The 19,051-nt window shown below is 45.3% G+C and overlaps 2 protein-coding genes and 1 long non-coding RNA gene across 7 annotated transcripts in view; 1 reads left to right on the top strand and 2 right to left on the bottom strand.

Moving 5' to 3' along the window:
- Positions 1-998: 998 nt before the first annotated feature.
- On the bottom strand, positions 999-13,116 carry NDUFB2 (NADH:ubiquinone oxidoreductase subunit B2). The gene is made up of 4 exons (XM_077850169.1): positions 12,957-13,116; positions 4,152-4,296; positions 2,868-2,971; positions 999-1,081 (listed from the first exon to the last, which is right to left on the bottom strand). The coding sequence occupies exons 1-3, from the start codon at positions 13,052-13,054 to the stop codon at positions 2,897-2,899; spliced, it is 318 nt and encodes a 105-aa protein (XP_077706295.1). The 5' UTR covers positions 13,055-13,116; the 3' UTR covers positions 999-1,081; positions 2,868-2,896.
- On the top strand, positions 12,804-18,455 carry LOC144284957 (uncharacterized). Of its 4 annotated transcripts, XR_013353338.1 has the most exons (5): positions 12,806-13,301; positions 15,008-15,170; positions 16,021-16,229; positions 16,379-16,520; positions 16,605-18,455. It is a non-coding gene; the product is annotated as an uncharacterized LOC144284957 (long non-coding RNA). The 4 variants fall into 4 exon arrangements; XR_013353340.1 differs by having other exon boundaries at positions 12,804-13,297; positions 16,379-18,455; XR_013353339.1 differs by having other exon boundaries at positions 12,807-13,233; positions 16,379-18,455.
- ADCK2 (aarF domain containing kinase 2) overlaps positions 18,003-19,051 on the bottom strand; it is a 17,876-nt gene continuing 16,827 nt past the window's right edge. For both annotated transcript variants that reach the window (XM_077850167.1, XM_077850168.1), the window contains one exon: positions 18,003-18,438. In XM_077850167.1, the coding sequence (XP_077706293.1) occupies positions 18,298-18,438 (141 nt within the window). In that variant the 3' untranslated portion in view covers positions 18,003-18,297. The remainder of the gene's footprint in view (positions 18,439-19,051) is intronic.

Raw genomic sequence — 19,051 nt, 5'->3', positions numbered from 1 at the left:
GCACTTAGTAAATCTCACTGTCTGTCTCCCCTTCCTAAACTCTAGGTTCCTTAAGAACTGAATCCTTGGGACTCCTGGGTGGCTCAGTGGTTGAGCGTCTGCTTTTGGCCCAGGGCGTGATACTGGGGGTCCAGAATCGAGTCCCACATCTGGCTCCCTGCACGGAGTCTGCTTCTCCCTCTGCCTGTGTCTCTGCCTCTCTCTTGGTCTCTTGTGAATAATATCTTTAAAAAAATAACTGAATCCTCTCATCTGCCATATTTAGCATTATATTCCCAACACTTCAGTGGTCAAAAACCTAAATTAAAAATATGAATAAAAAATAAATAAAATAAAAAAATAAAAATATGAATAGTTCTTCTGGGCAAGTCCTTAAGCCACTCTACACTGCAGATTTTTATCTATGGATAACAGAAAATTCCGTCCTACCTACTCAGAACTGCTACGCTACAGAAAGTTCAAAAGTACTTTGAAAGACATTTTAGAGAAAGTGGAATATCCTATTTCCCCCATATCTCCCATTCCTCCAGCCCTAAGAATTACTAGTTGGACACGTGTCTTAGGTCCACAAATGGCCATGGAGCACAACACCCAGCCCACAAGAGATACATAAATACAAGAAATGGACCACACGGACCTCTTAACCTCTGTGTATCAGGGCAAGACAACACCAGCAGCAGAGAAACAGCAAGAGTTTTCACGCTGTCCACATACATGTGACTAAGACATCCACCGGAAGAAGGCTGCACGGCACTGCAGGTAAGTGCTGGTAACAACTCCTAACGTCGCTGCCCATCAACGTGTGACCCTCAGGCAAAGCTACTTCATCTCCTTGAGCCTGAACTGCCTGAGAAGTGGAGCTAATGTCTGTCTACACCGTGGGGTACCCCAGAGGATCCACTGAAAGGGCCTGGAACCTGTCAGGACAGCAGGTGGGAACACAGGAAATAATCCAGAGGGGTAGTTGTCATTATCAGAAACATCCATGACCCAGTTCCTCACTGTTGACCAAAACACTTTAATTTTACAACTTTCATGTACAATATGAAGTCCGTAATTGCTTGAAATTCTCACCTGGCTCCTGCAGGGAAACAAAAGTAGAAAGCTTTAAGTACTTTTATTTTCAATAATTCAAATTCATAATTTTGACTCATTCAATTATTCAAGCATTCACTGAACATCAATTACGTGAGTAGTTAGTCTTATAGAGAAGCAAAGTCACCTTGCTTTCTCAGAGGTTTACAGTCTCATCTTTAAAATGTTGGGACACGGGATCCCTGGGTGGCTCAGCAGTTTAGCGCCTGCCTTTGGCCCAGGGCGTGATCCTGGAGTCCCAGGATCGAGTCCCACATCCGGTTCCCTGCATGGAGCCTGCTTCTCTCTCTGCCTGTGTCTCTGCCTCTCTCTCTCTCTGTGTCTCTCATGAATAAATAAATAAAATATTAAAAAATAAAATAAAATGTTAGGACGCCTGGGTGGTTCAGCAGTTGAGCATCTGCCTTCGGCCCAGGGCATGATCCTGGGGTCCTGGGATCGAGTCCCACATCGGGCTCCGCGCAGGGAGCCCACTTCTCCCTCTGCCTGAGTCTCTGCCTCTGTCTCTCTCTGTGTCTCATGAATAAATAAAATCTTAATAAATCCACAGAAAAGAAGAGGAGGTTAGTGCTGGCAGGCACATTACCACAGGGAAGCAGGATGCTGGTAAGGACTAGGACCTCTGACTTACCCAGAGTAAATCCAGACACAGGACACGGCTGTGAGACAGCTGACCTGCCTGCCCTTTGGTGACAGGTTTTCCTATTCCCTTTCTCCCTTACATACCCCAAAACTGTAATTTTCATGTTAATAAGCTACTTTTTTTTTTAAGATTTTATTTATTCATGAGACAGAGAGAGAGAGAGAGGCAGAGACACAGGCAGAGGAAGAAGCAGGCTCCATGCAGGGAGCCCGATGCGAGACTGAATCCCGGGTCTCCAGGATCACACCCTGCGCTGCAGGCGGCACTAAACCACTGCACCACCCAGGGATTCCCCATTTTTTTCATTTTAATGCTTCCCAGCCTTTCAAACAATTCACAAAAATAAATAATTTTCAAGGCATTTTGAGTGATGGCAATTATTTATGTGCAAGGACTAATTTAAAAACACATTACATGAGATTTTTTTTTTTTTTTTTTGAGAATGTCTTAACTCCTAATGGGTCTGTGGGAGAAAAGACTCCTCTTCCTAGTACCTACTCCCAGTGTACCTTTCCTTTTGAAAGAAGAAAAACTCTGATTCATAATTTGGAAAAATGAAAGGGCCATTACCTTTTACTTTTTAGGGTTAATTTCCACATAAGTCCATATCATAACATTCCCATATGCTGGTACTTTCCATTCAATCACTCAGGGTGGAACACAGTATTCCTGCAACCTAACTGTAAGCTCCGTACCTATCTTATCTAGCACTGCAATCTCTGTGCACAGTTGGTACTTTAAAAAAAAAAGTCTCAGGGGGATTCCTGGTGGCTCAGCCGTTTAGAGGCTGCTTGGCCCAGGGCGTGGTCCTGGAGTCCCGGGATCGAGTCCCCCATCAGGCTTCCTGCATAGAGCCTGCTTCTCTGTCTGCCTGTGTCTCCGCCTCTCTCTCTCCCTGTGTGTATCTCATGAATTTATTTTATTTATTTTTAAAGATTTTATTTATTTATTCATGAGAGAGAGAGAGGCAAAGACACAGGCAAAGGGAGAAGCAGGCTCCATGCAGGGAGCCTGACGTGGGACTCAATCTGGGGACTCCAGGACCATGCCCCAGGCTGAAGGCAGGGCTAAACTGCTAAGCCACCGGGGCTGCCCTATAAACAACTTTAAAAAGGAACCAGGGGCATACCTGCTTGCAAAGAGTTCAATCTTTTATTTTCAGTCTTCATCATCGGGAAGGATACCTAGTTCCTCATCTGTCCACTGGGAAGGATCCGGATATGGAAAGTGACCCTGGTGACAACCATTAAAAAAAAAAAAAAAGTAAAGACTCTATATTCCATATGATGAATTAAATTCAAAAGATAAACAAATATGGTAAGGCTGTCATATGCACAGCCCTTGAAAAGCCACATAAACAAATTACTACTTTAACTATCTGATGATCCAACTGTTCTTCAATCTGTTCAAGATGGGCTATGGCCCGAACTGTAAAAGCCGACCCATTCTGGAGCCACAGCCTGAGCCAGCATTTCAGTGTGTCTGTGATGGACGGTAGGCAGAAGGGAGACAACAGATTGCAAAGATATCTTGCATCTTGACAATGTGTTGAAGCTGCGGTGAAACGTAACATCTCAAAGTGTCCTGTCATTACTGCCGACCTGGGAGAAACCTGGGAGCCTCATGCGTCTTCAGTCCTAGTCTGTGGTGGCATCGTTGGATCAGGCCAAGCAGCCACACAGACTCCTGACAGCTGACCTACAGTGAGTTAGGGGTGACTCTGTGCTGCCAACTCAGACACTAAGCAGCTCCCTCCTGGGTGACACGGGCACAGATAAACTCAAAGAGAATAGGACATGAATCAATCTGAAGCGCCTGAGACTTTGTACACTGAAGATTTTTTTCCCATCCTGTTTGGATCACCGAGCGCAGATTTCAATGGCTTCAAGGTATAATTTCCCAGGGAACAGGGTCTGTGTAAAAGTGATAAAAGCTTAGCCAAGGCTAATGGCATGTCAGAAAGTTACCATGATCTAACTTCTTCCCTTAAGACAAATTAGCCCACATCTCTCCCACCCCGATCTGGCTGCCCGGGGCCTCTAGACAGACGAGATGAGTCAGCATTTAAAGACATTTGGTGTGAAACTTAACCCCACTTAGGAACCCTGGTTCAGAATTAGTTTCAAGTCTTCCTTCCAAATATGACAACCTAACAGAAACCGTAAGAGATGGACTACCCACATGTACACCTGTGAGGAGGAAAGGTCAGAGAGAATGTATTTCTGTAAATAACAGGATTCCTGCATACACAAAGACAACATGGTAAAGGGATATAACCAGGTAGGAAAACGGTCTACATACAGGAAGGAGGGAGAAAAAAAAAAAAAAGCAGAGCTATTAATATATTAGTAATAATAATCTAATTAAATTATAATATTCTATTAATATATTAGAATTATTCTCCTGCACTTACCAGCACAGCATCTGAATCATGCCAAAAACGCCAGAGAATCCAGAACCACATGGTGCCACTGAAGAACTCGGCCTGGATCACCTGGGACCTGGTCAGCTGGGGAAACTGTCTATACCGGGGCTCAATATGCACATCGCCACCAGCACTACAGGACGAAACAAAATGTCATGCAACTTGGTACCCCTTCAAAGCATGAAGTCATCTAAAACTTTGAGTTACATCTAGAAACAAAATCTAACAGTTCTCATCTCCTCCATGAAATACAGGTTGACAGAGCTCCATAATACCTCAAAACTCATTTTTCATACGCTTGCTTTTAAACTTGTTTGGCAACAAAAACTGGCCTGCACTGATGAAAGACTGTTTCCCTTTACTGATTATACAGGGATTTTACAGCAGAAATAGGAACGTGTTAATAACAGGGTGCTGGCCCCAAAGTTTCAGTCAAGAAATGTGAACCTACAGTAGTAGGTCACTTAGCTTATCCGAAAAAACACATCAGCAAAGTAATCTTGTTCTGTTTAGCCATCTATTTCCAAGGCAAATTATGCCTTCTGCTCTATTACAGTCTTTGCTAATAAAGAACACTATATGGGAAAAAGGACTCAGCAAATCTTTTTTTTTATTTTTTTATTTTTATTTTTCTTTTTTTTTCAGTTATCTCTACACCCAATGTGGGGCTCAAACTCATGACCCTGAGATCAAGAGTCACATGCTCTATGGACTGAGCCAGCCATGCACATCAGCAAATCCTTTTTAATAAGCTAATAGTTCTGAACAAAGCAAAGAGCCTCAAACAGTAAGTATGAACAACTTTTGGGATTTTTTTTTTTTCATTTAGATTCTGTTGACAAATTGTGGGACACAATCCATAAGGTCTGCAGGCATTTTGTTCACTTAGATTATAATTATTATTGGTTGGGGATCCCTGGGTGGCGCAGCGGTTTGGCGCCTGCCTTTGGCCCAGGGCAGGATCCTGGAGACCCAGGATCGAGTCCCACGTCGGGCTCCCGGTGCATGGAGCCTGCTTCTCCCTCTGCCTGTGTCTCTGCCTCTCTCTCTCTCTCTGTGACTATCATAAATAAATAAAGAAAAAAAAAAAAAAAAAAAGAATCTAACTTTGTTTGTTTAAAGATTTATTTATTTATTCATGAGAGACACAGAGAAGCAGAGACATAGACAGGGGGAGAAGCAGGCTCCCTGGGGGGACCCCAATGTGGGACTCAATCCCCAGTCCCCAGACCCCGGGATCATGCCCTGAGCCAAAGGCAGACAACTCAACCGCTGAGCCACCCAGGGATCCCTGAATCTAACTCAAATAATAAAATTTGTACTTCATGATGTTACTGTCAAGTTCCATTTAGCAGCTATACATATTCTACTATACAAAAATGGGATATAGAATTTAAAGAGAATTTCTATATAAAATGTATTCACAAATTTCATTTCAGGTAAGAACCAGCTTGGAAAACAACATGCTCAGGCAGCCCGGGTGGCTCAGCAGTTTAGCACTGTCTTCGTCCAGGGGCGTGATCCTGGGGACCTGGGATCGAGTCCCGCGTCGGGCTCCCTGTGTGGAGCCTGCTTCTCCCTCTGCCTGTGTCTCTGCCTCCCTCTCTCTGTCTCTCTCACAAATAAATAAATAAAATCTTAAAAAAAAAAAAAAAAAGAAAGAAAACAACATGCTCTTCAATCCAGCAAAAACTACCAAAACTGCACTTTCTTCAAAATGCGCTGTAGATTTGTGAACATTAAAAAATCTATGGGTCCCTAATACGTATTACCTACTCCCCTTTGTAGTATCCTGTCCCGTTCTTAAAGGTTATTAACAGGCAGCCCTGGTAGTTCAGCGGTTTAGCGCCGCCTTCAGCCCAGGGCCTGATCCTGGAGACCCGGGATCGAGTCCCGCATCGGGCTCCCTGCATGGAGCCTGTGTCTCTGCCTCTCTCTCTCTGTCTCTCAGGAATAAATAAATAAAATCTTTAAAAAAAAAAAAAAAAGGTTATTAACAGTTATCATTTACTGTCTTCCATGTGCCAGACACCGCCTGAACCATTTTAAATGCAATCATTTATTTTCATAACCCTATGAGATAGATTGTATGGTTATTAATGTTTGCAAATGAAAACACTGGGGTATTATTTGAAGGCAAAGCCTAAGTTCTTATATGCTGCCTATAAACAAACAATATTAATAATTTTCTCATTTTATGAACTGAAGACACAGTTAACTAGAATTCCCATCAGCATGATACCATATTGAAGTGATAGTTTCATTTTTATGTAAGTATTTATCCAATATATTAACACTTTTATCTGGAAAACTCTACATGAAATATTGATAATTAGCTATGAGTGGTATGAGATGGTTTTTATTTTTCCATAGGTATGAACGTGGGGTTTTCTGTATGTATTTTTTTAAGTTTTTATATAAATTCCAGTTAGTTACAATACAGTGTAATATTAGTTCCAGTAATAGAATTTAGTGATTCATCACTTACATACACACCCAGTGCTCATCACAGCAAATGCCCTCCTTAATGCCCATCATCTATTTCCTCCATTCCCCCACACCTCCCCTCTGGTGACCATCAGTTTGTTCTTTGTAGCTAGAAGTCTGTTTCTTCATTTGCCTTTTTTCCCCCCTTTATTCGTTTGTTTTCTTAAATTCCACATATAAGTGAAATCATGTTTTCCTCTGGCTTACTTTGTTTAGCATAATACTGTCTAGCTCCATCCATGTGGTGGTTGCAAGATTTGATTCTTTCTTTCTTTCTTTCTTTCTTTCTTTCTTTCTTTCTTTCTTTCTTTCTTCATTCATTCATTCATTCATTCATTCATTCATGATAGACCAAGAGAGAGAGAGAGGCAGAGACACAGGAGGAGGGAAAAGCAGACTTCATGCTGGGAGCCTGACACGGGACTCGATCCTGGGACTCCAGGATCGCGCCCTGGGCCAAAGGCAGGCGCCAAACCGCTGAGCCACCCAGGGATCCCCTGATTCTTTTTTATAGCTGAGTATTATGTATCTTTCTTTAAGCATGGTGAAGGGGAGGGCAGAGGGACAAGCAGACTCCCCGCTGAGTGGGGAGCCCAATGTGGGGCTCAATCCCAGGACCTTGAGGTCATGACCTGAGCCAAAGTCAGATGCTTAACCAAGTGAACCACCCAGGTGTCCCTGGCCATGTATTACTTTAAAAGGCTCCCTCAAGAATTATTGCTTTACAACCTGAAGAATATATCACACTGTTTCTGTAATGCCATCATATGCCAATTTTATTTAACAGTATTTATTCAGGATCTATCTGTGCATATAGATATTGCATTATACAAACAAACCATGGGGATGGTAATTCAATACACTGTAACAAGAGGCTTCCTCCTCTTTAGTAGGTTTTAGTATAATCTAATTATAAGGGCCTATCAGTTAAATTCATTAAAATAATATTTGAGAATTCTAGTTCAAACCCACTACCAGGAACTCTACACATCTCATTATTGTTAGAGTGACATGTTGTATTAACTATTCCTTGAAACAAATGGGTCATTGGACACCTGGCTGGCTCAGTTGGTAGAGCATGCAACTCTTGGTCTCCAGGTTTTGAGTTCCAGCCCCATGTTGGGTAGATAAATTACTTTAAAAAGGGGGGGGGCGGGGCATCCCTGGGTGGCTCAGCAGTTTGGTGCCTGCCTTTGGCTCAAGGTGTGATCCTGGAGCCCCAGGACTGAGTCCCGCATCAGGCTCCCTGCATGGAGCCGGCTTCTCCCTCTGCCTGTGTCTCTGCCTCTCTCTCGCTCTGTGTGTCTCTCATGAATAAATAAATAAAATCTGGGATCCCTGGGTGGCGCAGTGGTTTGGCGCCTGCCTTTGGCCCAGGGCGTGATCTGGGAGACCCTGGATCGAATCCCATGTCAGGCTCCTGGTGCATGGAGCCTGTTTCTCCCTCTGCCTGTGTCTCTGCCCCTCTCTCTCTCTCTCTGTGTGACTATCATAAATAAATAAAAATTAAAAAAAAAGAAAAAAAGAAAAAAAAACTTGAATTGTATTAAAAATAAATAAATAAATAAATAAATAAATAAATAAATAAATAAAATCTTAAAAAAAAAAAAAGAGGGACACCTGGGTGGCTCAATAGGTTGAACAACTGACTCTTGATTTTGGCTCAGGTCATGATCTCCAGATTGTAGCACAGAGCACCACATCGGGCTCCACACTCAACATGGAGTCCACCTGAGAGTCTCTCTCCCTCTCTTCCTCTGCCCCTCCTCCTGTACTCTTTCTCTCTCTAAATAAAGAAAAGAAAGAAGTGGGTCATTGACTGCAAGGTAGATTATTTTTAAAAAGATTTTTAGAGGGGCACCTGGGTGGCTCCGTGGTTGAGCATCTGCCTTCTGCTCAGGTCATGATCCAGGGTCCTGGGATCCAGTCCCCACATGGAGCCTGCATCTCCCTCTGTCTGTGTCTCTGCCTCTCTCCCTGTGTGTCTCTTATGAATAAACAAAATAAAATCTTAAAAAAATAATAAAAATAAAATCTTTTTAGAAAGGGGAGGAGCAGAGAGAGAATCTTTTTAAGATTTTATTTATTTTAGAGACAGGGAGCACACAAGCAGGAGGAGAAGGAAGGGAATCCTAAACAATCCTAAGCCCATAGAGCAGGGGGCCCAACAATGCTCAATCCCAGGACCCTGAGGAGATCATGACCTGAGTTGAAATCAAGAGTTGACCCTTAACCAACTGAGCCACCCAGGCACCCCAAGGTGGAAACCTTAATTTTTTAACAAAGATTTGAAATGCTGCAGTTATAGAAAGGAATGGATGACATAAGAATTGCCATGATTAAGGAATATAAAGATTCCACAAGTGTCTAATTGACTATGTCATGTTCCTAACTAGGTTACTACGGCACAATGGCAAACTAAATATACTGAACAACCCACCAAATTGAAACAACTACAATGTTAGATGGAATTAAAAAAAAAAAAAAAAAAACCTTTTTAATACGTAACTGACCAGGCACAAAAGTAAAGAAAGAATCTATCAAGGGTAAAATCCAAGTAAACACACAGCCTGGAAAACTATGCTAAACCGCTGAGCCACCCAGGGATCCCCCAATTTCTGCTATTCCTGGGGTCCTTGAACCTCTACATGGGACAACTACATGGGTGTCAGAAGCAGGGGAAGAAGCCTCAGGCCCATGCAAGATGAGGAATCTATTAATTATGAGACCCCTGAATAAAGCTGCAGCCCCACAGTATTACAGAGAATGAGAGATAAACCCGTTACGAAGAAAGGAACAGGCAGACATTTGTTACCAGGAGCCAATCCTCAGGTGGGTTTGCACCCAAATTCACACTACCTGAGCTGGACCTCTAAGGTTCAAAACACCCTCAAGCCAACAATTTAATTTAAAATGATCTTGGAGGGCAGCCCCGGTGGCGCAGCGGTTTAGCACCACCTGCAGCCCAGGGCGTGATCCTGGAGACCCTGGATCGAGTCCCAAGTCAGGCTCTCTGTATGATGCCTGCTTCTCCCTCTGCCTGTGTCTCTGCCTCTCTCTCTCTCTCTCTCTCTGTGTCTCATGAATAAATAAATAAAATCTTTAAATAAATAAATAAATAAATAAATAAATAAATAAATAAATAAATAAAATCTTAAAAAAAAAAAAGCAAACAATTTCTAGAAATAAAAAATGCAGTTGAGGTTAGGAACATGAGAAAACCTGACATATGCCCAATTCATGTGCCAGAAGAAGAAAATAGAATGGGGAAGAAACAATATCCCAAGAAATAATGGCTATTCCAACCCAGGATTCACAAGTGTCAAGTTTAAACACAAAAATGCATTATAACTCTCTATGAAAGTTACACTTTTAAAACATAAACCAGGGCAGCCCTGGTGGCTCAGGAATTTAGCGCCGCCTTCAGTCCAGGGCATGATCCTGGAGACCGGGTTATCGAGTCCCACGTCAGGCTCCCTGCATGGGGCCTGCTTCTCCCTTTGCCTGTCTAGTCCCGCGTCGGAGCCTGCTTCTCTGCCTGTCTCTCTCTCTCTCTCTCATGAATAAATAAATAAAATCTTAAAAAAAAAAAAAAAAAAGCATGTGACTCTTGATCTCCGAGTCATGGGTTCAAGCCCCACGCTGGGTACAGAGATTACTAAAAAAATTTCATAAACTTAAAAAAAAATGAAACCAGATCATACCACTTTCCTGCTTCAAAGTCTCCAATGGCATCCCATGATTCTTTTTTTTTTTTTAATTTTTATTTATTTATGATAGTCACACAGAGAGAGAGAGAGAGAGGCAAAGACATAGGCAGAGGGAGAAGCAGGCTCCATGCACCGGGAGCCCGACGTGGGATTGGATCCCGGGTCTCCAGGATCGCGCCCTGGGCCAAAGGCAGGCGCTAAACCGCTGTGCCACCCAGGGATCCCACATCCCATGATTCTTAAAGTAAAATCCTAACAGGGCCATCACTAGCCTGCCCCCACCCCTCCCTGACCTCACCTCTACCACTCTCCCCTCCGCTCAGCCCATTCCAGCCTCCTGGGCTTGCTTGTCCATCATCAGCACTCAGAGCCTCGACACTTGCTATCTCATCAGAGGCCCTGTCGGGCATCTTTGCTTGCCTGACTTATCACTCAGCTCCTAGTTCAAAGCACCATCAGGCCTGCATTGCCACATCATCCTATGCACAACATCCCATCTAGCCCCAGCCCAGGTGCTCTCTAGATTAATCCCCTGCTCTAATTCTTCATTTAACTTAGCAGTATCTAAACATGCTCTCTCCTACTTGTGTCCTCTCGACGTAAGCTCCCTTATCTTTCTTGTATTCTGCTCTATCCCTACAACCTAGAAAGTATCCTGGCATCTGGAAGAGTCTCCATACTTATTCACTTTATTATCACATAATCTGTGAGATAAAAAGTGTTACAGAAGTTCTAAAGCCCTGGTGAAGAGCAGTGCTCCCAGTTTTCCCATGCAGGGTCAAGGGCAACAGCTGGAGGCTCTCCATCACTGTCCTTGTTTGGGTCACTCAGGCCTTTTCCTTCTTTTCACCCCACACCTGTCCCAGCTCCATAGGCTTAACAGATATGTAACTTTAGGCAAGTCACTCTAATTTCCCCAAATCCCAGTTCTCTGGTAACAGTTAAGCAATACTCATAAAGTCCTTACTAGGCAGCAGCAACTGTCTTAAGGTACTTCACAGAATTGTTATTCACTCAGTTCCCTGGAAACTGAAATTATGATCTCCATCATATGAGTGAGAAAATGAAGGCAATCAAGAAACAGAATCTTTATTTTTTTTTAAGATTTTTAAAATTTATTTATTCATAGAGACACAGAGAGAGACAGAGACATAGGCAGAGGGAGAAGCGGGCTCGAGCCCGACGTGGGACTCGATCCCGGGTCTCCAGGATCAGGCCGCAGGCCATGCTAAACCGCTGCGACACTGGGGCTGCCCCAAGAAACGGAATCTTCAAAAAAAAAAAAGGGTGGGGGGCAGCTGGGTGGCTTAGTGCCACCTTCCGCCCAGGTTGTGGCCCTGGAGACACCGGATTAAGTCCCACGTCAGGCTCCCTGCTTGGAGCCTGCTTCTCCTTTTGCCCGTGTCTCTGCCTCTCTCTCTGTTTCTCATGAATAAATAAATTAAATCTTTAAAAAAAAGAAAGTGAGAAAGAAACTGTTTCAAGGGCAAATAGCTCAACTGTAGCAAAGGTGAGACTTGAAATGAGGCAGTTTGGGGCCAGAATCCTGCTTTTAACCACTACCTTGCACTGCCTCTTGGGGAATACGTAGATCCTGATCTAAGGGGCTGCAACATCACCTGTAAAAATCAAATGTTCTATTTTCTATCCTGCTCTTACTGACTCTCTCTGCACTACCAATTTGGTTTTGGCAGATTTGACCCTTGGCATCCCAGCGCTATGCTCTCCAGTAGAATTTTTGGGCTACTTCACAGGTCACTCCTCTTTTGCTCACTCTCAGTTCTTGTTCACGCGAACGTGAACCCTGATACAAGTTATGGCATTTGGGTGACAACGTGTCCATCACTTCTACCAAATGGAACACTCTCACGGGGAATGTGATTATGGGGGAGGCTATGCACTTGTGGGAAATCTCTGTACCTTCCGGTCAATTGTGCTGTGAACCTAACACTGCTCTAAAAAATAACATCTAGGCCGGGGGCACCTGGGTGGCTCTGCGGTTGGGCGTCTGCCTTCGGCTCAGGTCGTGACCCCGGGGTCCCGGGATCGAGTCCCACATCAGGCCCCCCGCAGGGAGCCTGCTTCTCTGTCTGCCTAGGTCTCTGCCCCTCTCTTTGTTTCTCTCATGAATAAAAAACTAAAATCTTTAAAAAAATAAACAAAATAAAAAATAACACCTAGGTCTTCCGGGGCAGCTCTGTGCCTCTCCTTGCCTCCCAGCCGGCGCTTGGAGACACACGGTACAGGTGGTTTCCTCCGTCGAGCACGCCCTCTCCTCCCCGACTTCCGCTCTCGCTCCCGGATTAGCTCCAGCTAGCCTCCACGTTCAACGGAATTTCCCGAGGGCAGGCTCCCCTGCGGCCGGAGCGGCCCGACACACGGTTTAACACCCGCCAAGACAACTCCGCCCCGGCGCCCCCGCCCCGCCCCCGCCCCCGCCCCCGCGTCGCGGAGCCGGACTCCAAGTCCCAGCATGCCGCGGGGCGGAGGTCGCTGCCGGGCCGGCCCGGGTGCCCGGCGTCAAGGTGAGGGCGTCCCGAAGACCGGCGTTTCCCGTTAGACGCAGGCGAGGCCCCTCCCCCCGGCCAACACTCACTGACGGACTCCACCGCCTCCAGCCGCCCGCGGGCCGGGGCCTCTGAACAGCTGGCCTCCAACGCGAACGAAAAGCGCCAAGCGCGTCAGAGCCGACATGCCAGCCGGCGTCCGGAGAGCCCCTCTCAGGCCGCCCCGCCTTCCGCGTCACTTCCGCCGGCGCCCCGGCCCGTGACGTCACGGCGTCGCCCCGCCGGTGACGTATGGGGGCGGTGTTCTCCCGCCTCGCCTGCCGCCTCCCTCCGCTCCTGCGACAACTTCCCGACGGCTTCTTTCAGGTCTTCGTTGTTTGTTGTTCTGCAAACTCGACCACGAGCCTGCGCCAGTGGTTCCCGAGTATCAGTAGGTGGGCTGGGGGCGGCACACCCACCCGAGGACCCGAGCCCCAGGCTCTTCAGGCCGAGGTGGAGCCCGGGAAGCTGCCTGTTGGCGTGGCCTCCGGGTTCTGCGGCGCTGCCATCCCCTGGTCCTGAGCCAAGCGCTGGCTCCTCGGCTTTTGTCTCGTAGTATTCCCTCCTGCGAGATCCCGGATGGGCCCGGAGCTGCTCTGGACACCCTCGCAAGCCCCACTCCCGCAGATTCTTAGCGTCTTCACTTAGGGCTTTAGAGTTTTCCTAAAAAGTTCTCTGTTTGGTTAAATTATAGAGTTAGCCTGCCAGCCTCACACCTTGGAGATTTCGGTTTGAAATGGATCATTTGGGGCAGCCCCAGTGGCCCAACGGTTTAGCGCCGCCTTCAGCTCAGGGCATGACCCTAGAGACCGGGGATCGAGTCCTGCATTGGGCCCCGTACATGGAGCCTGCTTCTCCCTCTGCCTGAGTCTCTGCCCCCTCCCCCCCCCCGTGTGTGTCTCGTGAATAAATTAAAAATATATATATTTAAAAAAAATAAAATGCATCCTCTCAAATAGGGCACTCATCTCAGAACCCAAAAGGAGTTATCCCAGCCCTTCAGTGCCAACATGCAACCTGCAAAAAGCAGTAAGGGACGTTTGCCCTTGGAATTCCTAAAGCATGTCTGCCAAAAAAATACATATCACTGCTACACAGTCAAAATAGTTTACTGATTGGGACCCTAAATTTTCTATAGTAAAAAAAAAAAAATCAATTTATCGTGCAAGACAAAGCTAAGGACCTGACAAATGGTCTATAAAAACAATACTAAAAAAAAATAAATAAATAAAAAATAAAAACAATACTGCTTAAGTACAAGAAAGCACTGAAGTTAAAACTTGTTTTGTAATTCAGCAAGAAACATGGGGAGAGTGGATGAATTGTAATTCACCGGAACAGGTTTTTGCTGCTAGGAAGGAAAGGAATTACAGTAAATATTTCCTGAGCATGTGCTGTGGGCCAGGTATTCTTTTGGAGGACTCCCACTCAGATGGGGCCACTGATGCTCAAGAGAAGTAAAGTGACTTGTCCAAGTTCATAGAGTTATTAACTGGCAGTACTGAGGTTTCAACTCGAGATATAGGCTATTCAGAAGGTACAGGGATGGGCAGCCCGGGTGGCTCAGCGGTTTAGCACCGCTTTCAGCCCAGGGCATGAACCCGGGGTCCTGGGATCGAGTTCCACGTCGGGCTCCCTGTGTCTCTGCCTCTCTCTTATGAATAAAATAAGTAAATAAATAAAATCTTTAAAAAAAAAAAAAAGGCTACAGGGCACATGGAGAACCATATATCTTGGCACAGAAGGATGGGTGTCAGCTATACTCAAGGCACTCAAATCCCTGTATTTAGGTCTACATTTCTTTTCTTCTTTTTTTAAGATTCATTTAGTTGAGAGCAGGGGGAGGAGCAAAGGGAGAGGGAGAAGCAGCCTCCCCACTGAGCAGAGAGCCTGATGTGGGGCTGGATCCCAGAATCCCAGGATCACCACGGACCTGAAGGCAGACGCTTAACCGACTGAGCTACCCAGGCACCCTAGGTCTACGTTTCTGTCCATTAAGTATCCTATAAATTTTCATGCTTATGACTTTGAGTGTCAAGTGTTCAGGGTTTAGCAAATGATCCATTTCATTTTTTAAAAAAGATTTTATTTACTTATTCAGGAGACAGAGAGAGGCAGAGACACGGGCAGAGGGAGAAGCAGGCTTCTCGCAGGGAGCCTGATGCAGGACTCAATCCTGGATCCTGGGATCACGACCTGAGCCGAAGGCAGACGCCCAACCGCTGAGCCACCCAGGTGTCCCTTGAGAGAATGCATTTTAGAAGGTGAGAGGAAGGATGCCAAGCCCTGACCCTGAGCTCTCAGCTGCTACATGATAAATTCCCAGTCAAGTGTTAACAAATTGTGAACAGACTTTACATGATTTTACATATAGCATCTAACCCCAAATCAAACACCTATTCCACAGCTGGAAATAGAAAACAAAGCAAGGAGGTGAGGGGCAGGAGGACAACTTTTGTTTACTTCATGTTCATTTAATTTCCTACTTTTCAGGGCTTGCTTGCTCTCCCTTTCTCTATGAGTCTTAGAAAGAAGAAAGGAATTCATTTCTCCAGTAGTTGTAGTGACACAGAAGTGAACTTGTACTTTCTACTTCAAAAGGAATTAAGAGGGCAGCCCTGGTGGCTCAGCGATTTAGTGCCACCTTCGATCCAGGGTGTGATCCCGGAGACCTGGGATTGAGTCCCACACTAGGCTCCCAGCATGGAGCCTGCCTCTCCCTCTGCCTGTCTTTGCCTCTCTCTCTGTCATGAATAAATAAACAAAATCTTTAACTTATATCCAAATAAGTAGCCATAGCCTTTTCTACTTAAGAAAATGACTTTATAAATCCATTTTCACCTTTTTAAGATGCTTAATTTAAAAATCAGCAAACGGGATCCCTGGGTGGCGCAGCGGTTTGGCGCCTGCCTTTGGCCCAGGGCGCGATCCTGGAGACCCGGGATAGAATCCCACATCGGGCTCCCAGTGCATGGAGCCTGCTTCTCCCTCTGCCTGTGTCTCTGCCTCTCTCTCTCTCTGTGTGACTATCATAAATAAATAAAAATTAAAAAAAAAATCAGCAAACAACCCATAGTAAAGTGTATCTGTTGCCATTTTTCTCCTCTTCAATAGTGTTCATTTTCTGTTGCTGCTGTAAAATTTCCTGAGGACCCGAGGCCCTCAGTCCAGCAGTCCATGAAGAACTGAATCGTGCCAACCACCATGTGAATGAGCTTGGGATCAGACCCACCCTATGGAGCTTCAAGATGCCTACAGCCCTTGCAAAACCCTGAGCAGGGAACCCTGGGAAGCAGCACCCAGATTTCTGACTTGCAGACACTGTGAGCTACTAAGTTTTGTTGTTTTGGTACATCACTAATACATTCCACAAATGGTTAGATTCAACCAATGGGCTTGCAGGCAAAGGTCAGTAGTGCTGGTGTGGGCTCAGGGCAGCCCCTGCTCTGTGCTTGTACCTCCCTTACCTTAGTGTGTGTGCACCTGACACGACAGCCCTGTGTCTGGCCGGAGTGCCCGTGAGGAGAGCCAACGGTGCCACCACCCCTTCCCAGCTACCTAGAGCCACCCCAGCCCCTCAGTGCCGGACTAGAACGGCCTCCCCTCAGGACTTGGTAAGTAGAAATAACATCTCTCTCTTAGAAAAAACTGTCCCCAATGAACCTCTGTCCGACTAAACCTTAATTCCTTACCAAAAGACAGAAAGGCGGGGCACCTGGGTGGCTCCATCAATGAAGTGTCTGCCATCGCCTCAGGTCATGATCCTGGGGTCCTGGGATCGAGTCTGCAGAGTCTGCATCGGGCTCCCTGCTCAGTGGGGAGTCCACTTCTCCCTCTGCTGTTCCCCCCTGCTTGTGCTCTTTCTCGAATAAAGAGTCTTTAAAAATAAATAAATAAAGGAGGAATTTTTTTTAAAGATTTTATTTATTAAAAAAAAAAAAAAGATTTTATTTATTCATGAGACACAGGGAGAGAGAGAGAGAGAGAGGCAGAGACACAGGCAGAGGGAGAAGCAGGCTCCATGCAGGGAGCCCGATACAGGTCTTGATCTGGGGTCTCCAGGATTGCACCCTGGGCCAAAGGCAGGCGCTAAACCACTGAGCCACCCAGGGATCCCCAGGAGGGGAAAAAAAATTATCCTTAACTTTTTTTTTTTTTAAGATTTTATTTATTTATTCATGAGAGACACCAAGAGAGAGGCAGAGACACAGGCAGAGGAAGAAGCAGGCTCCATGCAGGGAGCCTGATGCGAGACTCAATCCCTGGACTCCAGGATCATGCCCTGGGCCAAAGGCAGACGCTCAACCACTGAGCCACCCAGGCATCCCAATAAGTAAAATCTTAAAAAAAAAAAAAAAAAAAAAAAAAAGAGAGAGAAAGAGAATGGATTTAAAAATAAATAAATAAATAAAAATTAAAAAAAATAAAAATAAATAAATAAATGAAAAAATAAAAAAAAAGGCGGCAGCCCTGGTGGTGCAGCGGTTTGGTGGCGCAGCGGTTTAGTGCCACCTGCAGCCTGGGGTGTGATCCTGGAGACCCGGGATCGAGTCCCATGTCAGGCTCCCTGCATGGAGCCTGCTTCTTCCTCAGCCTGTGTCTCTGCCTCTCTCTCTCTGAATAAATAAATAAATCTTAAAAAAAAATATTTTCTAAAAAAAAAAAAAGGAAAGTGTAGTCTGAATGCTAACATGAGCAGAGGAGAGCATCAAGAAAATGGCAGAGTTGATTCTGCTCCCATCTGCATTAATCATGTTACCTTCTAATAAAATTGAGCAGGAGGTCATCAAAAAACATTAAAAATTACCAAGAAGTTAATTAGAAGTACAGCAAAGTTTTCCCGAGGTATACGTTGTGCCTCCAGAGATTTGTGAGTGGTGGTAGCCCTTCTATAAAACCTATAAATAAGTTATACATGTGCATGCATATATGTAAGTAGATCTATTCCATCAATATAATACATCAAAACCTTTGGAAGCCGTGGGTCTACAGGATTCTGTAACATCTTCCAACTTAAATCTCAGAGTCCTAGAATACCTGGCAGGACCCACCTGATCAGGAAGTAGAGAGGGTTAAAAAGAGGAGAGAAAAACGAGAAAACAAAATAATAAGTTTATTTGTCCTCCTCCACAGAACATTTCCTCTGAAATAGTCTCCCCGACACCAGGTCTAGCTTCCACAAGTAAATGGATAGAGGACTTTTCCCTCCCTTTACTTCCCCAAATAACCCAAAGCTTTTCAAACAGATGCCTGAAACCAAGTCAGAGTGAAAAATATTGGTATGTCTTCCATGCATCCCAATTTTAACAATGTTCAAGCTGCCACAGCAGAGGCTGTCGGGATTGGCCTTCAGTTCTGAGATGAACACCCGCTGCATGCCCACTGCTGCAGTCAGCGGGAGAGACCTGGTCCTTTCAGAAGGAAGGGCTTTGCTGCCTCCAGGATGTCCAGTTTGGGGTCCAGTGAGCGGCCAAGCCCCTCCAACACCATGATGGCAAACACAATGGAGGCAAAGTTGCTCTCTAGCTTTACCTGAAACAGAAAAACAGTGGTTCTTTCCAACGCCCAGTGATCTAGAGAGTATCCATATAACTGTCCACTCAGGCCTACTGGGATTTCTACCGTCTACCTAACACTCTTTCCCCTACCCCATCATTTTCCCCTCCATCTCATCTACTCACCCAACCTCCCATTTACTAGAAATATGAACAGAAAGTCTGAGGGATGCCACATGTACTTCTCTAAGGGAGGGTATGTGTGTGCCTGTGCCTGTGTTTGAATGACTTAAAAATAAAACACACTGGGCAGCCCCGGTGGCCCAGTGGTTTAGTGCCGCCTTCAGCCCAGGGTGTGATCCTGGAGATCCGGGATCGAGTCTCATGTCGGGCTCCCTGCATGGAGCCTGCTTCTCCCTCTGTGTCTCTGCCTCTCTCTCTCTCTCTTTCTGTGTCTCTTATGAATAAGTAAATAAAATCTTTTTAAAAAAATAATACACTGAATATTCCATGGCTTTACCACAAACTAAATCTACACAAAAGTCATTCTTTAAGATCTGCAGTAGGCTTTCTGAGACCACACACAAGAGGCTTCTGCTCAAACATAGCAGAGCTTCTTCCCCTTTGGAGCCAGGTTAATAGTAATAGCA

Source organism: Canis aureus, chromosome 15, assembly GCF_053574225.1.
Source record: "Canis aureus isolate CA01 chromosome 15, VMU_Caureus_v.1.0, whole genome shotgun sequence".
NCBI lineage: Eukaryota > Metazoa > Chordata > Mammalia > Carnivora > Canidae > Canis > Canis aureus.
Note: the sequence above shows the minus strand (reverse complement) of the source record. Positions and strands in the feature narration are given on the sequence as shown.